General features: G+C 39.8%; 1 protein-coding gene across 1 annotated transcript in view; it reads left to right on the top strand.

Annotated features, from left to right (window-relative positions):
• Positions 1-1,716: 1,716 nt before the first annotated feature.
• Positions 1,717-16,427, top strand: part of CFAP69 (cilia and flagella associated protein 69) — a 28,531-nt gene continuing 13,820 nt past the window's right edge. Inside the window, exons 1-12 of the mRNA XM_065629334.1 lie at positions 1,717-1,923; positions 2,532-2,594; positions 3,961-4,026; positions 5,088-5,197; positions 7,167-7,243; positions 8,654-8,752; positions 10,554-10,703; positions 10,828-11,005; positions 12,007-12,130; positions 14,575-14,623; positions 14,708-14,829; positions 15,312-15,528. Coding sequence (XP_065485406.1) covers positions 1,717-1,923; positions 2,532-2,594; positions 3,961-4,026; positions 5,088-5,197; positions 7,167-7,243; positions 8,654-8,752; positions 10,554-10,703; positions 10,828-11,005; positions 12,007-12,130; positions 14,575-14,623; positions 14,708-14,829; positions 15,312-15,528 — 1,462 coding nt within the window. The remainder of the gene's footprint in view (positions 1,924-2,531; positions 2,595-3,960; positions 4,027-5,087; positions 5,198-7,166; positions 7,244-8,653; positions 8,753-10,553; positions 10,704-10,827; positions 11,006-12,006; positions 12,131-14,574; positions 14,624-14,707; positions 14,830-15,311; positions 15,529-16,427) is intronic.

The raw sequence follows: 16,427 nt of genomic DNA on the forward strand, positions 1-16,427 counted from the left end.
TAATAAAAAATCTTGTTCTATCCAACATAGGCCCAGATACAAGACAGCTGCTGAGAACATTTACAGAAACAAATGTTTAGGTAGAACATGGAAGGGCTAGTAAAATGGTTAGAAGAATGGAGAGATGTGTCTACAGGGATTGATCAAAAGCATCAAACACCAGCTCCAAGACAGGCAGCTGCATCATTGCAGAAGGCGAATGCACCATGATGTCCTACAGGTCCTGCCATTGTATGACCTGTGTTCCTGTGAATGCAATGCAGGATGTTATGGATGTCAAAGTGGTCACTGCATTTTCCAAATTGGAGTCCCATTCTACACTAGGCTATATTTTTCCTGTCATTTTGGAGTTGTACAGAGGATGAACTTCTATGAAATACAGAGTGTGGATGGGTACATGCAGTATGGTGTATTTTCCCTTTGATGGAAGTAGAACTGTGTAACATGAGTACAAAACCTGATATGCATCTTATTTCTGAAGAAGACAGGTATGAAATAGGGATGTAGCATGCAAGCTGGGAAGAATGAAAATAAGAAGTGTTATAGTTGGAGCCATAAACGTTTCTTTCTCATTTCTGTTATCAATCACTTCCTTTCGTATAAAAGCTGTCTGGAGATCCAAACAGCTGTCTTAACATTTAATAAATTTATTCAAATATTTCTTTGAAACCACAGGAGTTAAAAATTATTTGTTAATGAAAACTGAGGTTGATATCAACAGTGCCAGCAAAGACTTGGGATATGTGCATGTCCAAAGTTGCACATGTGCAACTTGTCCAAAGCGTATGGAGATCCCGGGAAGGGCAGCTGCAGTGAGCAGGGCGGCAGTGTGCCTGTCAGCACACCGGGAGGTGTCACCTTTTGCTGCAGCCACCTCTGGATACCCAGCTCTCCTCCTCCCGGCAGAAACCCAGCAAAGGGCCTGGTGTTCCCGCATAGTTTGGTGTTGGGCTCCGCCACACTCCCGCCCTGGGGACACCATTTCAGAATATGACCACACGCCCATTAGTTGTGCGCGTATCCCCATGGGAGCAGCTGTGCTCACAGCTGAGAGGTGTCCCAGCAAACTGAGGGATGAAAACTGAGCAAGTAGAAAACATCCAAATCCCCTTATGCTTCTGTCCCTGCCTTCGTTACTTTCCAGGAATTAGTCACCTATTTTGTACCAGCCTATGCAGACAAAGATTCCTTCCCCCCTCTTCCCCACAGCCAGGCTACCCCAGACAGGGCTGTCCCGTCTGCACTGGGGTTTGTCAGGGTCTCTCACGGTGGAGTTTTTCATGATCAGCAGTTTCGGGTCCATCAGCCTCTACCCTTCAGCTCCCCGGGAGTGGGAAAAGCCCGGGCTCTGCACTGCATGGGAGTGGGGAAATTATTTTCTCGCCGAGGAAGTGTTTGATAACAGGGCACGAAATGGCACCCCTGGTGGGGTGGAGGAGGCTGTAAAACACGGGTGTCGCGGCAGAGGTGTGGAGATGTAGCACCGGAATGGGGCAGGAGGGGCAGGGCCGGGGCCCGCAGGCCGGGGGGCGCACGGCGGGCCCGGCACCCGACACCCCGGCGGTGCCCACGGGCCGGCGGCACCGCCGCTGCCCGCTGTCCCCTGCCCCGCGGGGTGCCGGCAGGCGGAGCCGGCCCGGAGCGGCTCGGGCGGACACACGCGAGGCCGCCGCGGGCCCGAGCCCTTGAGGCGGGAGGCGGCGCCGCCCCGCTCCCATGGCAACGGCGCGGGCCGCGCTGCGGAGCGGGACCATGGCCTCCCTGGCCGTGGCCGAGCCCCCCGCCTCACGGGCGCCCTCTCGGTCCCCGGCCCGCTCCCCAGCCCGCTCCCCGGCGCTGTCGCCTGCCCCCGGCCCCTCTCGCTGCGGCGGAGAGCGGCACAGGAGCCGCTCGGGCGCCGGCGCGGACCTCGGCGCCGTTCAGGTGAGCTCCCCGTCGGCCGGGAGTCACCCCCAGCCCCGCCGCCTGCAGCCCTGCCGGCCAGGAGGCCCTGCCTTGTGCCCGGCGCTGCCCTGCTGTGCCCTGCCCCGTGTCCCGCTCTGTGTCCTGCCCCGTGTCCTGCCCCGTGTTCTGCCCCGTGTCCTGCTCTGTGTCCCGCTCTGTGTCCCGTTCTGTGTCCCGTTCTGTGTCCCGTTCTGTGTCTTGCTCCGTGTCCTGCCCCGTGTCCTGCCCCGTGTCCTGCCCCGTGTCCTGCCCCGTGTCCCGCCCCGTGTCCCGCTCTGTGTCCTGCCCCGTATCCCGCCCCGTATCCCGCTCTGTGTCCCGCTCTGTGTCCCGCTCTGTGTCCCGCTCTGTGTCTTGCTCCGTGTCCTGCCCCGTGTCCTGCCCCGTGTCCTGCTCTGGCTCGCTCGTCAGGCTGAGAACAAGCCCCAGTTCGTGCCCCACACACAGGCTGGATTTACCCGTCCGTGGGTAGAATCATGTTGGTTCAACGCAGCACTTTTACAGTTTAAGGTTTAAGCACTTTTAAAGCACGGTCAAAAACAACCAAACAAAAAAAGTTAAAAGTGGTTAAAAACATCCTTTTCCAGGATGCACAGTTAAGATCAGTGGATCTGAATCACGTCATCAAACTGCTGGAAGATTCGGACTCAGTAAGTAAGCCAAATACCTCATTATTTAAGTTACACAGGGAGTAATGGGGCTTAGAGAAATGTTTTACAGAATTGCTTTAGTGTCCGCCCTAAGTAAACCAGATGGCACCGGTGGCTGTGGCTACAGAGCACAAAGCTGAAGTTTTTGTTCTGGTATTTGAACACTTCTTCTATATATGGTCATTGTAATAGACAAAAGTATCAGTTATGCTTTTATATTTTTTTTTTGAAAAAAGGATACATATATATAACCAATCCTCACACAGGCACTTAAAAAAAAATAAAAAAGACAGAAGTGTATGCATTTGAAAAGTAGAAGTACAAAATTTCTGGCTTATCTGGGAGTTTGAGAAACAGAAATACATACAGAGTTACTGAAAGGTATGTCAGGAATTTATGTAATTGCCCAAGTTAACTGCTAACATTTCTCCAGGGAGGTGATTTTAAAGGAGGTAGAAACATACGAAGTTCAGTGCTGAAGAATAAATATCACCACGTAGGCACACAGGAGAGCAGCATTTCATGGACTTCCACAGACTGTTTTTGGTCTCCACAAGAAGATTTGGCAGATGAAATTCACTAACCTGTCAGTTACTTTTGATGTAAAAAACTAATAATCTATATTCTCAAAACAAGAACTTGATTAAACATGCCACATTTTACGTTAATGTCCCACAGAGAAGCAGCATGTGTCTCTCTCTGCCCCCCTTTGATATAGAGCTGATAGATTAAACGTACTGACTGAAGAAAAATATGCTGGATGATATTGTTTACTGCTTCTCTAGACAGTGTAACATATATATGATAAAATGCCCTTAGGATTCAGGGCTTGTAGATTCCTGAAACAACTTTCTGGCCTGCCGCAAGTTGCTGTGCTCTTGCCCAGCATGAGGGTGCTCAGAAGTGCTGGAATGAATGCTGAGTGTCACTGACACACCCTGACATACCCTCACTTCAGTTGTTTTCAGCTTTGAATTTGCAGACTGTTTCCTAGTGGTGGCAGAGCTCCACTTTAAGCCACGTAGATCTAGATTTTTACACGTTTATGTCATGTGTGACATAGGTTTGGTTTTCTTGGTCGTCTTTCATAGAATCTCAAAGAATTGCAAGAGAATGAGCCCAAACATTTGAACAAAAAGTTGTTTTAAAAAGCCTCTTCAGTTACAATAGCACAGAGTTTGTACTTAGAAATAGGGCTTGATCAAGGAGCTAATCCTGCTGCAAAGCACTTTCAGAATTTCATTGTGCCTTGTGATTTTTAAATCTGTTTTCCACTTCCATTTGAACTTAAAAGGGGATAAACACGATAATTTAATGTTCTAAGGCAAGCTGCAATTAAAACCTGCTTTTCATTCCTCTACTTAAGAAAGATTTGGAAAAAGAACAGCTGAAAGCTCTCAAGAAGATAGTCAAGCGTTTTGAAAATGGGCTTGTATCCTTTTTTGCCCCTGTAGAATTCTGAAGTCATGGTGTTTGATATATGATAATGCTCTGACTTTTCAGCAAAGCATTTTATGATGTTCTGTGCTTCCACATGGAGAGAAGTGATGGTCCACATGGAGAGAAGTGATGGTCCACATGCATCCTCATCATTTGCCTTCTTGTGTATGCATAGCCAGGTTGGTAGGTTAGCAAGATTCTTGGATGCTAGATTCATTTGCTACAGAATTCAATAGAGGGATCTCACCTGTATGGTAGTTGAAAGTGTTAAAAATGTAATTAGTGTAATAATTACTCAAAATAGACAAGCATAATAATTGTCACTACTTAAGAATCTGCAGGTAAAATAACAATGACTTCCAGTAAGGAGACATTTAAAAAAAAATAAAGTTAGGCTAATTTACCTGGATTTGTTTTTCATATTTTTTCATGTTTACAATACAAATTGAAAGGCATCCAATAATCAAAAGTACTAGGGAGGTTGTGGGCATATGGAAAAATGTGATTAATTTCATACAATTCTGCTAATTGCCACAGTGATTTAAGCTACCACATTACTTCACAATTGACTTTTGGCTAAGTACTCACAGGCAGTTTCCATGAGTCAGTGAATGGTAGTAGCTTCTCAGTCTCAATGATCTGTTCAATTTTGGTCTTGGGCCTCTGCCCTAAGTTAGATAATCTCAATATGTGGTTGAATCCAAATTTTCAAACTTTAGGTAGTCACTTGGGACTAGAGCAGGAAAGAATTTAAACACCTCAAGGCTGTCTCAGAATTTAGATAGGTAAATCTGACACTGGGATGTAAAAATTTTTCATCTTATATATTTTTATATATTCAATGCTGAACTGACTGTGTTCATCTGATAAGAAAGCTAAATCAGATTCGCAAGAGTTGTACTTCTGTAAAAGTAGGGCTGCTTCAAAAGGCCTAAGTATTGACTCATGTTTTTCTTGGTTGTGTCTTTTAAGTGTGATGAATATGGTTTTCAGCTTTTTCTTCTGACTGATAGCAGTACAAACAATCTGATTTCCTTAACTTTAAATTAAAAGCCCCTTAAGGATTTAGCACAAATTGTCAAAATTCTTAACCTATGTGCAGAAAAAACGAACGAACAAGAAGCTTTCACTGAGCCTTTATGTGAACTTATTAAATTATGCGGGTAAGCCCTTCAGCCCTTCTTTTAGAGATTTAAATGCTGCTTATTGACATGTCTGTGCATTTTCAAAGGCAATTGACATATCCATACAGCATCTATCTACAAGGCATCTCTATCAGCAAGGCATCTATTATATCACCCTTCCTTTTCATGAACTGTGTTTTCCTTGAGTCCAATTTCTATTGGCATGAAGGGACCCATTTTAGCAGTTCAGTATCTGTGGAGCTACGTATTACATCATTCAAAACTGTATGGTAATTGTTCCCAGCTTGCTTGGAAACAAGATTCCCCAAGGTATCTTATTGCACGAGTAAGTTGTTCTGGGACTGCAGGCCTCGAAAGATTCAGCAGCTAAGTCCTGCTGTGAGGTATGTTTTGCTGTTTCAAACTAGCTCTCTGAGTTTAAAAACCTGAAGTGACACAAAGACACTTCACTCCCTGAAGGTGAGCTGTACAAAATGACAAGCCATATGGCAGGGAAGAAAGAGCCACAACAACTGGAGGATTTGGGATTCATAATTAATTTAAAATCATACAGCATGAACTTAGGCATTTTCATTGTCATACTGTACTTTAAATTATTTGTAGAATAGAATTTAGGTGTTATCCACACTTGTCAGTAGTTTTCTCCTTCTCAATAATTTGATTAAGTTACATATGGAGTCCTTTTAACTACAGTTACTCCTGGTTTTAATTATAATTGGTGAGAATAAGGAAGAGAAAAATCATGCCAGACAGAAAACGAGTCACATAGTAAACCACATATTCAAACAGGTTTTTACTTAGCTTCCTCTCATCTGTTAGGTTTAATAAAAATAGAACTTCCCAGCTGAATCTTTTAGTTCTCTGAGCACCATCAATTGTGTTGCTTTCCTTTGCTGCCACACAGTGGAGAATGAGAAAGGACATCACAAAGTTTCTTTTTCTTCAGTGTTTGGCAGAAGCGTGACAAAACTGAGAATGAGCATATGAAGTAGATAAAATGTAGTTGCGAGTAAGGCTTTTCGTCTCTTACTGCAGTTCAGCAATAATTGTGGTTTCTGCAATGAATATATTTTGGAAGATTGCACCCTTGGGTTTTGGTTTAATTTCTGTACTATGGAAATTCCCCCACAATTCACTACCACTTCACATGACAGAGAAGCCTATAACTAGAGTGAGGGGCTGTTATTTAAAATTTCCTTTCAGATACTATAACTTCTATAGTAAAATTTTCCACTCTTTCGTAACTGCATCTGATTACCTGTCTTCTTCCCACTTTTTTTTCAATGTCTATTTTGGTTTGTTTTTTTCCCATTTATTCCATTATTTGCTCTCTTTTTTTTTTCCTCTGTCTATGTTTACAGAGGTAAACCCACCAGAAAGCTGCTTCTACACTATGAGCTGCAGAGACCTTAGCATAATATTGTAATGTTTACTGTTAGAGAATTTTTAGCACTTACATGGTTATGTCATATCTGAGTATTTTGCAAATGTTATTGAATGTTTCTTAATATCCTGTTTTTAAAAACAAATTTGTGGTTGGGCTATTTGGAGTCAGCTTATTGGTTTTATTTTTATCCATTTCAAGAGATCTTGCCTAGGGACTTGATCCCTTTTTTCCACCTCTGCATATGTCTATGCATCGTCCAGATCTGTAATAGCCTGATAGTGCCTAAATTCCAGGATTTAATCTTCCACATTTAAATGACATTTGTTTATTCAATATTTCTTCTTGCACCAAAAATGAATTATGAAAATGTTATCTATGAACGTGTACCACTAATTGCCAAAACGCAATTGCCAGATTATGGAACTGGAACTTTCAGTGTAGAATTAGCATTGCAAAGAATGTATTTGTCCTGGGAAAAGTGTCCTTATTTGCAAAAAAAGTGAAGGAAGAAACGAAAAGCTATTGAGCTCTTCTGGTGACTTGATTAAAGTGTTCTTCTGCAGTGTTTTAAGCATAGTTGTAGTATCTTTAATTTTTCAGGTTACCATTTCAAAAAAAGAAATCATCTGATGAAGTAAGCTACTCTGTGGCAGCTTCAAAATCCATTGCACAACTGGGTGAGTGTAAAATAATATACTACAAAAAAATTATTATTATGCCATAATAAAATTGACTGTATTATCAGCATGATTTTAATTTCTTGTTACCTCCTTAGTAAATGTAAGTAATTTATTTCAATTATTCATTCAGTCCTCTGTGCTTTTTAGCATTAGAAACCATTCTTATTTTGCTGTGCAGCTAACCTGCAGGTTAGCTAGCAGAATTATTATGTATGTGCCAATGTCAGAAGCTACATGAGATAGATAACTTTATCATTGCAGCTGAAGAACTAAACTTGTCTGTAGCCTGTTTCACTCCATTTTGCTCTGAGAAATTGGGTTATTACTATAAACACTGAAGCCTGGGATAAGGGGAAAATGTATCCTTCCTACTTCTTTGAGACCAACTGGAAGAAACAAGTGAGAAACAGTAACTCCTGACTCCCAGCTCAAACTTTCAAAACCTAAAAGCCTGACACCTATCACAAAGGCAAAATACAAGTTAGTTTAGTGCCATGCCTTACTAGGAACAGCAGCTTCTGACTTCAGCCTCCTGCTGCATCTGAGCCGTGAGCTTTTATCTTTCAGAAATCTCTTTTAAGAGAGCTGTTGAGGAAAAAGCATCAGTCATATCTTAATGTCATTGGACCTCTTAGTACCAAAATGTGTTTTTATGATTTTGCATGTCACATTTGTCATTTTCAAAGAAAATACTGCAAGCGTGGTAGATCAAAAAGGATTCAGAATAAAGCAGGAGTGATATGGTAGCTCACTTAATGGTAAGATTTAAATGGTGAAGAAGTAGCACAGTCAGCCTGTCACACACACACAAAAAATATCCTTGAAATGGTTGAGTAAAAAATATTTTTACAGTCTTTATTTTCAGAGGTCCAAATATATAGCAGAATAGCCTCCTGGTTTCAGATAGTTCTAGATTCTCTTTAGAGTAGCACATCCAAAAATACACTAAAATCTTAAAGATTCCATGCTAGGCACTGGTAGCTCTCAATGCAATTCTCTTTTTCTTGTGGGAAAGAACCTCTCTTTGTGTTCCATTTATGTCATATCATGTCTGCTAGAAGAAGAATTTCTGTCATGATAATGATGACAACAGCCTAGTCTGGTAGCTTTCTTCTCAATTCCACAACTTCGGAATAGCATCCACCCTCTTATAAGGGTCTGTAGCCATAAAGCAGAGGAGGTCACTTTTTCATTAACCTTATATTACTCCTACAAGACCCCTTTGTGCTCTTCAGTGTAGAAGTCCTAGACCCTTGAGTATTTTATAATCAAACTTTGCATGAAATGACAGATTTTTGCGGGATGTGACCAAAGGACACACCAAGTACTGTAAATAGAGGGGTTAAGGTTACTTTCTAAAAAAATTATAAACTTTGTAAATTACTTTTTTTTTTCTGTTTCCGGCAGGTTATTTGATGAGGGTGCCAAGCTCTCAAGTTAGAATACAAATCTGTAAGTGTGTTGTTAGCTTTTATAATATGGAGCTACCAAGAAAAATACTTCCAGGTAAAGCACAGTATTTTCAAGTGTCACAAGAAATCAAGTGTTTATGATCCCAGCCACTTTGAAATGGCTCTTTTAATTAGCTATGGAGTAATTTTTCATTATAACTATAGTTACTGTATCTCGTATATTAAATATATAACATTGGCAAATGTGCAATCCACATGTTCTATAGAAATGCCTACTCAAAATCTGAAATTAGTTCATCCATGTACAAGGAATTAATTATTACACTTATGGGATTAGCGTTAAATAGCACCCAGAAAATGTGAAGTGGTCACAAGTTTTCTGAAATGTGGATAATGGAGGAAGAAAGACTAGTTACGATCAGAATTATAAGAAGGGAAATGTCATTTTCCACTTTGTATATGCAGCCTGGAGAGAAGCAGCTCTGGTTTCACTTGTGTGAAACCTCGCAAGCAGTGAGGGATAGATCTGATCCCATCTGAATTTGATCGAGTTCATATTATATGGACACATTTGAGCATAGGCTTTGAATAAACTGTGTGACTTGTCTCTGCAGAAAGAGGCTGATGATGCCTGCGTGTGAGCACAAGCATGATCCTCTGGTATTATGGACAGGCATGCAAACTGTCATCAGAATCCACTCCTATTTATTCCTTTGTCCCTTATGATGGTGCCAGAGGCTGTTCTCAGGCACAGTCAGTCATGAGTTCCTTCCTAGAGGGGCACAGACAGGATCACCTGCTGGGAGACACCACTAGGTCCATAGGCAGCTGAGTTACAGATAAACATTGTCACAGTATGGATCCAGGGCAGAGGTGAGGGAACGTGCTGGATGGCAGTGTGCTCCCTTGCTGTGTTCCTGTAGCCTGGCACTCGTTCCTCTGTCCTCTTGCTAGTTTTACTTTATTTTAGGAGGCCTAAAGAAGCTGCAGCTGCAACAGCCATTACAGGATTCTAGAAATATAGAAGCATATAAATCTGTTTTTACCTTACAAACAAGACTGAAATTCTGCAAGCAGCTATTTGTGCCTTTAGTTGTATACCTGTAAATTGTTCCATCAAAATAAGTGAATGTTAAATATTGAGAGATTTTATTATTTTCCTCCAGATTTAGAAAATAAGACATGTTATCTCAAAAGTGAAGAATGTTTTTCAGCCTGATTTTTAAAGTCAAATTCTTCGTCTCTAAGCATTTATGTAAATCTTGCCAAAGTTTGATCCTGCACTTCATGTCATTCGATATATATATTTTTAAAGCTTTTAAAGATAAATTTTACTTTTATGAGTTAGCATATATAAATATATATTTCTTTTCTCAATGCTTTCCCTTCCCCTGTAATTCGGTAATGAAATATGGATTTGCATATGCATGGGCAAAGTAAACACAGGGGCACACTATAAAGTCAAGCTTATAAATCAGAGGTTGGATTCACATATTTGGGTTGGATTCACGCATTAATTCTCTAGTGAATAGGCTACAGAAGAGAACTAGATCCTGCACCAACAACTTATTGCATGATCTGAAAAAGGTTTTTCACCTCTCTATAACCCTACTTACTCTTTCATTCTGTAAATTTTAGGAAGCAATTAGTTTGTTTATATAGTATTTTAGTCTTCTTGAGGGTAAGTCTGTTGGATATGCTTTAGGCACTACTAATACTCAGGTATAAGAAAAGCAACTCTGGCTGTCTATTTAATTTTTTTTTCAATTGTTTTTTGGACTAAGGAAATATAATACTCAGTTCTCAATCCTTTCTTGAGAAAGTATTAATATTTTATGAAGTAACCAAAATTCTGAATATTTACTGCATTATAACTGAAGCTATTGTATGTGCAGGTTACCAGCCAACAAGTGCAAACTATAAAATTCAGATGGCTGAATTGGGAGGATTAGCAGAAACTCTTGTTTTGTCACTAGCATTAGTTGAAAACCATCTTACTGAGAAGTTGTGGGTACTTAAAGCTCTCCAGCATCTCTCCAGCTCTGGTTAGTATGAACTGTTATTTCAACAGTCTCATTACCTCTGATCTTAGATCACTTATTCTCTGAACATGCCTAAAACAATTACTGGCCTACAGGGAATTAATTATTCAGATTTTCATACTTTCAGGAGTAAATTGTGGACTTATGATGAAGGCCCAAGCAGCCAGCAGACTCTGTTTGTATCTAAATGGTGTTGATCCCTCAGGACAGCTGGTGTTCCGCTCCTCAGAAATCCTATGGAACCTGTTAGAAAACACCTCAAAAGAAGAAGTTGTTAATCAGCTCAGTAGCTTGGAATGTGTACAGTAAGTACAGAGAAGCATTTTATGAATTAATACTGTAATTTTGGAGACATCTAAAGCACTGCTATTGTGTAGCATTTTGTTTGAAATGAATTGAGAGAAAACACAAAAGGGGAATTGAGGTCTGTCATTAAGTCCTCATTAAGTTTTCAGTATTTACACATCTGATTCTCCAAAATAGAAGCACTGCCTCATCAGAGCTCATAGCCAAGCAGCCCATGGTTTAGACCCCTTAGGCATCTTTTTCTGTTTCAGCAAGTTAGATAGCACTGTGGCCTGTGAGACGCCAGGAAATTATATAGGATGTGAGAGGTGCCTGCCAGGTAGCTTATAAACTTGGTGGCCAGGGTCCAGCTAAAAGCACATCCAGTCAACTCCAAACCTATTTCATGTCAATCTTGTCTGTATTTCATTAGCACAGCGATCCACCACCAGTTGTTTCTGTTACAGGGCAAGAGGGAAATTAAGGTGCTCTGCTGCACAGTGCAGGAGGTATAGCGCTATCTATTTATTTGTATGATGAAAAAGTGAATTGCACCATTTTTGAGCACACATGTTAGGCTCAGTAGGCCAGTATTACTGCACTGTTGAAATGCTTCTGTTATAAAATTAGTAGGGAATTGTATGCTATGATATACAAGGCTTAGTTCTAGATCCTCTGCTGGAGTAAATAACAGGTTCTCTCTTAGGGATGTACACTGGTTTAACTGTTGAGAATTAGACCATTTCTTCTCAGTAACCATTCAACAACATCCAGTTCCATGCTTGAATAAATATTATGTTTTCCTATTAATTAATTGTAACACATACAGTGGAAGATGCAATTTGTAATAGATGCACCTTGCATGGATGCTTAAATTGGATGTCTAGTGGTACACTATTTCTCTTGCAGTTGTACCCTAAGGCTTTGAAAAGTATGATGCTGAATGAAGATTCGTATACCTAGAGCTGTATAAAATTAGTATATGAAAAGAAAAGATAAAATGCATTTCCTTTCTTTTAAGTGCTTTGAAAGAAGCATTTGTGGACCTTCTCCTGCATGGCTTCCGGCATTGTGATCATCAGCTACGGAATGACCTCTTGGTGATTGCTACATTACTAGCTGAAAACCCTGCAGCACCTATGATTGTAAATATTAATAGTTATATTCCAAAGACTAATAACTTCTCCTTTGCTGTTATTTACTCAGTATTTTTTCACATTGGGGTTCTAATATTTGTTCTACTCTGCCTCTAGTGCTTTATTTTTACTTAGATTTGTTGAGCAAGAAACCGTTTTTCCTTCTGCATTTCCCTTTATGTCAAAGAGACTTGAAATCTGAAGGTCATCAGCTTGGAGTACTAGCATCGACCTTGCTTGATACTTTGAAAATTACACTAACACTATTCATGTGCAAAAGTTAGAGTTAATTCCAGTATTCTTGTGCAGGTTCTCAGACGTACCATTCTATTACAGTGAGTTTTGCACTAAATCTCATTTGTTGTTTGAAGATGTAGGAGTGTAGCCCGTATTCAGATGGGCCAATTCAAGTGAAGTATTTATGCCTCATAACCAGGAACAAGCAGGGTCCTCCAAAATCAGCTCAGAAGCTCTAAATAACATGCTGAAAAAATAATTAGATCCAATTAATAAGGCACATAAATTCTTTCTTAGACTAAGTCAGTTAAATGTAGTCCAGAATGCACTATCATGATTTGCCTAAAAAGTAAATGACTCATTCTGCTGTAATACTTGGGAATTTTTATGAGGAAATTGCATAGAAATTAACTTTTTGTAGATGTTAACATTCTTTTACTCTCTTGTTTTACGGTTGAGATTTATAACTTTAAACGAAATTGTGACACACATACTGAATAACTAAGCAAATTCCTGCTTATGCAGATCTGTTGGCTGTCCAGGAATGGATTATTTCCGGGGAATTAATTTCTCAACTTGAGTAAAAGTTTCCCAATTGGCTGTATTACTAAATAGATTTTATAGTCTGTAATGAAGATTACAGATTTTTCATTCAAGCTTTCCATTTTATCATTAACCATTAAGAAATATCTGTTTTACTAATGCAGCAACACATTTGATGTCTAAAACATTCAAATTGTTTATCTGGCTGTAGAAACAGGGCAATTTTTTTCCTACAAGATAAATAACCAGGGCACAGTATTTTAATTCCTTATGCTACAAAGACGAAAAATTGTTTCAATGCAAGGAAAAAAATTAATACATTTAATTTACATTCTGTATTCTCAGCCTACCTAGAGATTTTACTTCCCTTGCGGAGATAAGGTACCAGGTATAAATATCAGGTAGACAAAACATTAACATTACCATTGGATCCTGCCTTGTAGATAATACCAGAGAAATTTTCATTGGAATGTTCTCTCTTTTTTTCTTAATATACTGTCCAAGCAACTTCAGAAAACTCAGTCTTGTTTTTAACATAATTCAGAAATCAGCATAGAAATCTGAGCCTTTGAAAATGAAAATCATTTTCTCACCACAAGTAAACTGGAAAATATATATAAGGTGTAGCATAAAATGATATTATTATTATATCTGTGTTAGAACAAAACTATTTGGTAATTGCTTACTGGTTTCCATCTGAATTTAGTACTACATTAATCAGCAAGGAGAAAATATTAATAAGTTTTAATTTTGTTGTTTATTTAACTACTTTGCCATGGCTTTTTACAGAGAATATAGATACCATAGAGACAAAGGCTAATAGGCAATATAGTTGTCTGCTTCAATATTTTCTTCAAAATTACTTTTGCAATATTTTTCTGATTTTTAAAATCATTTGGGTGTATGCTAACTTGCAGAGCTAGGCCAACCAAATCTGAGCCCAGCTTTTTGGGGATGCATCTAAAAAGCTGCTGCAAAACTAAAGAACGGCTCTATTCTTTGGGGATGACTGTGTAGTGTTCTGTGAGCTCTGCTCCTCTTGGGAACTGGTGAGAGGCTCTGTGGTGGCTTTGCTGGAGTACTGAGGCCGACCTTATGTATCTTGTTGCTCAAGAAGAGCAGTGTCCTGGTAACCATAGCTTCTAACCACCTCAGAAACAAAGCTCTTTTGCCTTTTGTGTGCTGTGTAGACACTCTCTGACCTTGGTTTTATCCGTAGTTATATTAGACATAATTGTCCTTCTGTTAGCTTACTTATAAAAGCACTGAAGTTGGATATAAGTGTGTTAGTATGCGCATGGTATATACTGATTATCCTGAGTGTAAATTTACACATCCACAAATGCATGTTAAAAACCACAACTCTAACAGAACTAAAAATATGGTTTTCATATGTGGTAAATTATAGCAGTGAATACATGTGTTTGGGACTTCCCCATACAAGTTCAGATTTGTACTGAATGACACATGGAGTTAACTATTTGCTCCCTTAGGACTGTAGTTAGCTAGTATTGTACAGTGTCCAAGTGGTTGATCTCTTCTTTGATAAAATTCTGTTTATTGTGCTATAGGATCTGTGTTCTGAAGAAAAAAGCAAAGCTAAAATTAAACCATAAGTATTAATTTCACTGCAATTTATTTTAATTAATGTATGTTTTTTGAATGCCTATTAGGAAAGTGGATTTACAAAGCTGTTAATAGTACTTGCAACATTTACTGAAGGTAAGAGATTTCATACTGCATAATTACACTATTTTTACTTTTAATGGTGATTTTTTGGTAACTTATCTACAATTTCCTTCATAGTTAAAATTCCCAACCCCTTGGTAAAAGGTCTTAAACTTACCTATGGTTATGAGGACTTCGAGCTGAAGAAGTTACTATTTAATGTAATAGGAGTCTTATCTAAAGACCCATGTGCTGTACAGGTAAGTTGTGACAGAACAGAAGATACAGTAAGAAAAAAAAAAAGGAAAAAAGGTTAAAAGAGTCACGGGAATATTATTTAGCTGTCCATGTGGCATAGACCAGTAGACTGAAATCAGCAGTTCTCCAGATCAAAAATTCATACACAGCTTCAGGCCAAGTCCTACTGTTTGAAAGCAGCATACAGTTTCTATTTTAGAAAATTTACTAACCTACACCATGCTAGGAAAATTAGCTCACAAGTGACTGTAAAGCATTATTGAAATTCATATGAAGAACATAATAAAGTTTAACAAACCACAGTCTGTGGGAATGCTACAGAATATAAACAGTTTGCCTTTACTTGTAGCATTCATGACATACTGTCTCAATAAAAAAAATATTTTCTTAGTGTAGGACAGATAAAGTTGAGTCATTGCTTTAGATTTTTCTTATTTCCGTATGAAACCTGTAAGCTGTCTCTCTCTTTGCTTTGACTCTGCAGCTTCTCAGTGAAAGTGATGTGATGCCAGCTTTACTTTGTTATGTAAAACCAAATCAAAAGCCTGGATTTCATGACTGGTCTGCTGCCCAATATGAAGAATTGCAGCTTCATGCAATTGCTGTTTTAGCTTCAGTGGCTCCTGTGTTAATAGATAAATATTTGTCCTGTCAAGCGAATACTCTTCTCCTTGTATTTCTGGAATGGTGCATAGGCCAAGGTCAGTAGATGCTCATGGTATTCATACATAGTAATCTCAAAACGCAACTCAGCTGGACTTTCTTTCTTTGACAGAAAGGACATATGTAAAACCCATGAAGTCAGAATTATTATTTTTCAATAGGTCACTCAGGAAGCTAATTTTCACAGAATCACAGAATGTTAGGGATTGGAAGGGACCTCAAAAGATCATCTAGTTCAATCCCTCCACCAGAGCAGGAACACCTAGATGAGGCTACACAGGAATGTGTCCAGGCGGGTTTTGAATGTCTCCAGAGAAGGAGACTCCACAACCTCCCTGGGCAGCCTGTTCCAGTGTTTTGTCACCCTCACTGAGAAGAAGTTTCTCCTCATATTTAAGTGGAACCTCCTGTGTTCCAGTTTGTACCCCTTGCCCTATCATTGGTTGTCAGCGAGAAGAGCCTGGCTCCATCCTCGTGACACTCACCCTTTACATATTTATAAACATTAATGAGGTCACCCCTCAGTCTCCTCTCCTCCAAGCTAAAGAGACCCAGCTCCCTCAGCCTTTCCTCGTAAGGGAGGTGCTCCACTCCCTTAATCATCTCTGTGGCTCTGCGCTGGACTCTCTCAAGCAGTTTTCCTAAAAAAACAACCATAATTATTTTTTTCTACTGAAGGATAAGCTGATGCCCCATTCCCTCTCTCCCACTACACTGACGCTTCTTCAGTTGCGTGGCAGCCACACGTCTGTGCTGCCCATGTTTGAAGCCACTCAGATATATGGACTGTGGCAACAGGTCTGACCAGTTATTCCTGCCAGGAGGCAGAACGGGTACATGCAAATTTAAAGTGGTACACAGTAAGACAGCTTCCAGACTACAGCTGGCTTGTGGCCCTCAGCTAAGAATATGGGGTAAGCAAAAAGTTATCTAGCTG

The sequence above is a fragment of the Caloenas nicobarica genome, chromosome 2, assembly GCF_036013445.1.
Source record: "Caloenas nicobarica isolate bCalNic1 chromosome 2, bCalNic1.hap1, whole genome shotgun sequence".
NCBI classification, from domain to species: domain Eukaryota; kingdom Metazoa; phylum Chordata; class Aves; order Columbiformes; family Columbidae; genus Caloenas; species Caloenas nicobarica.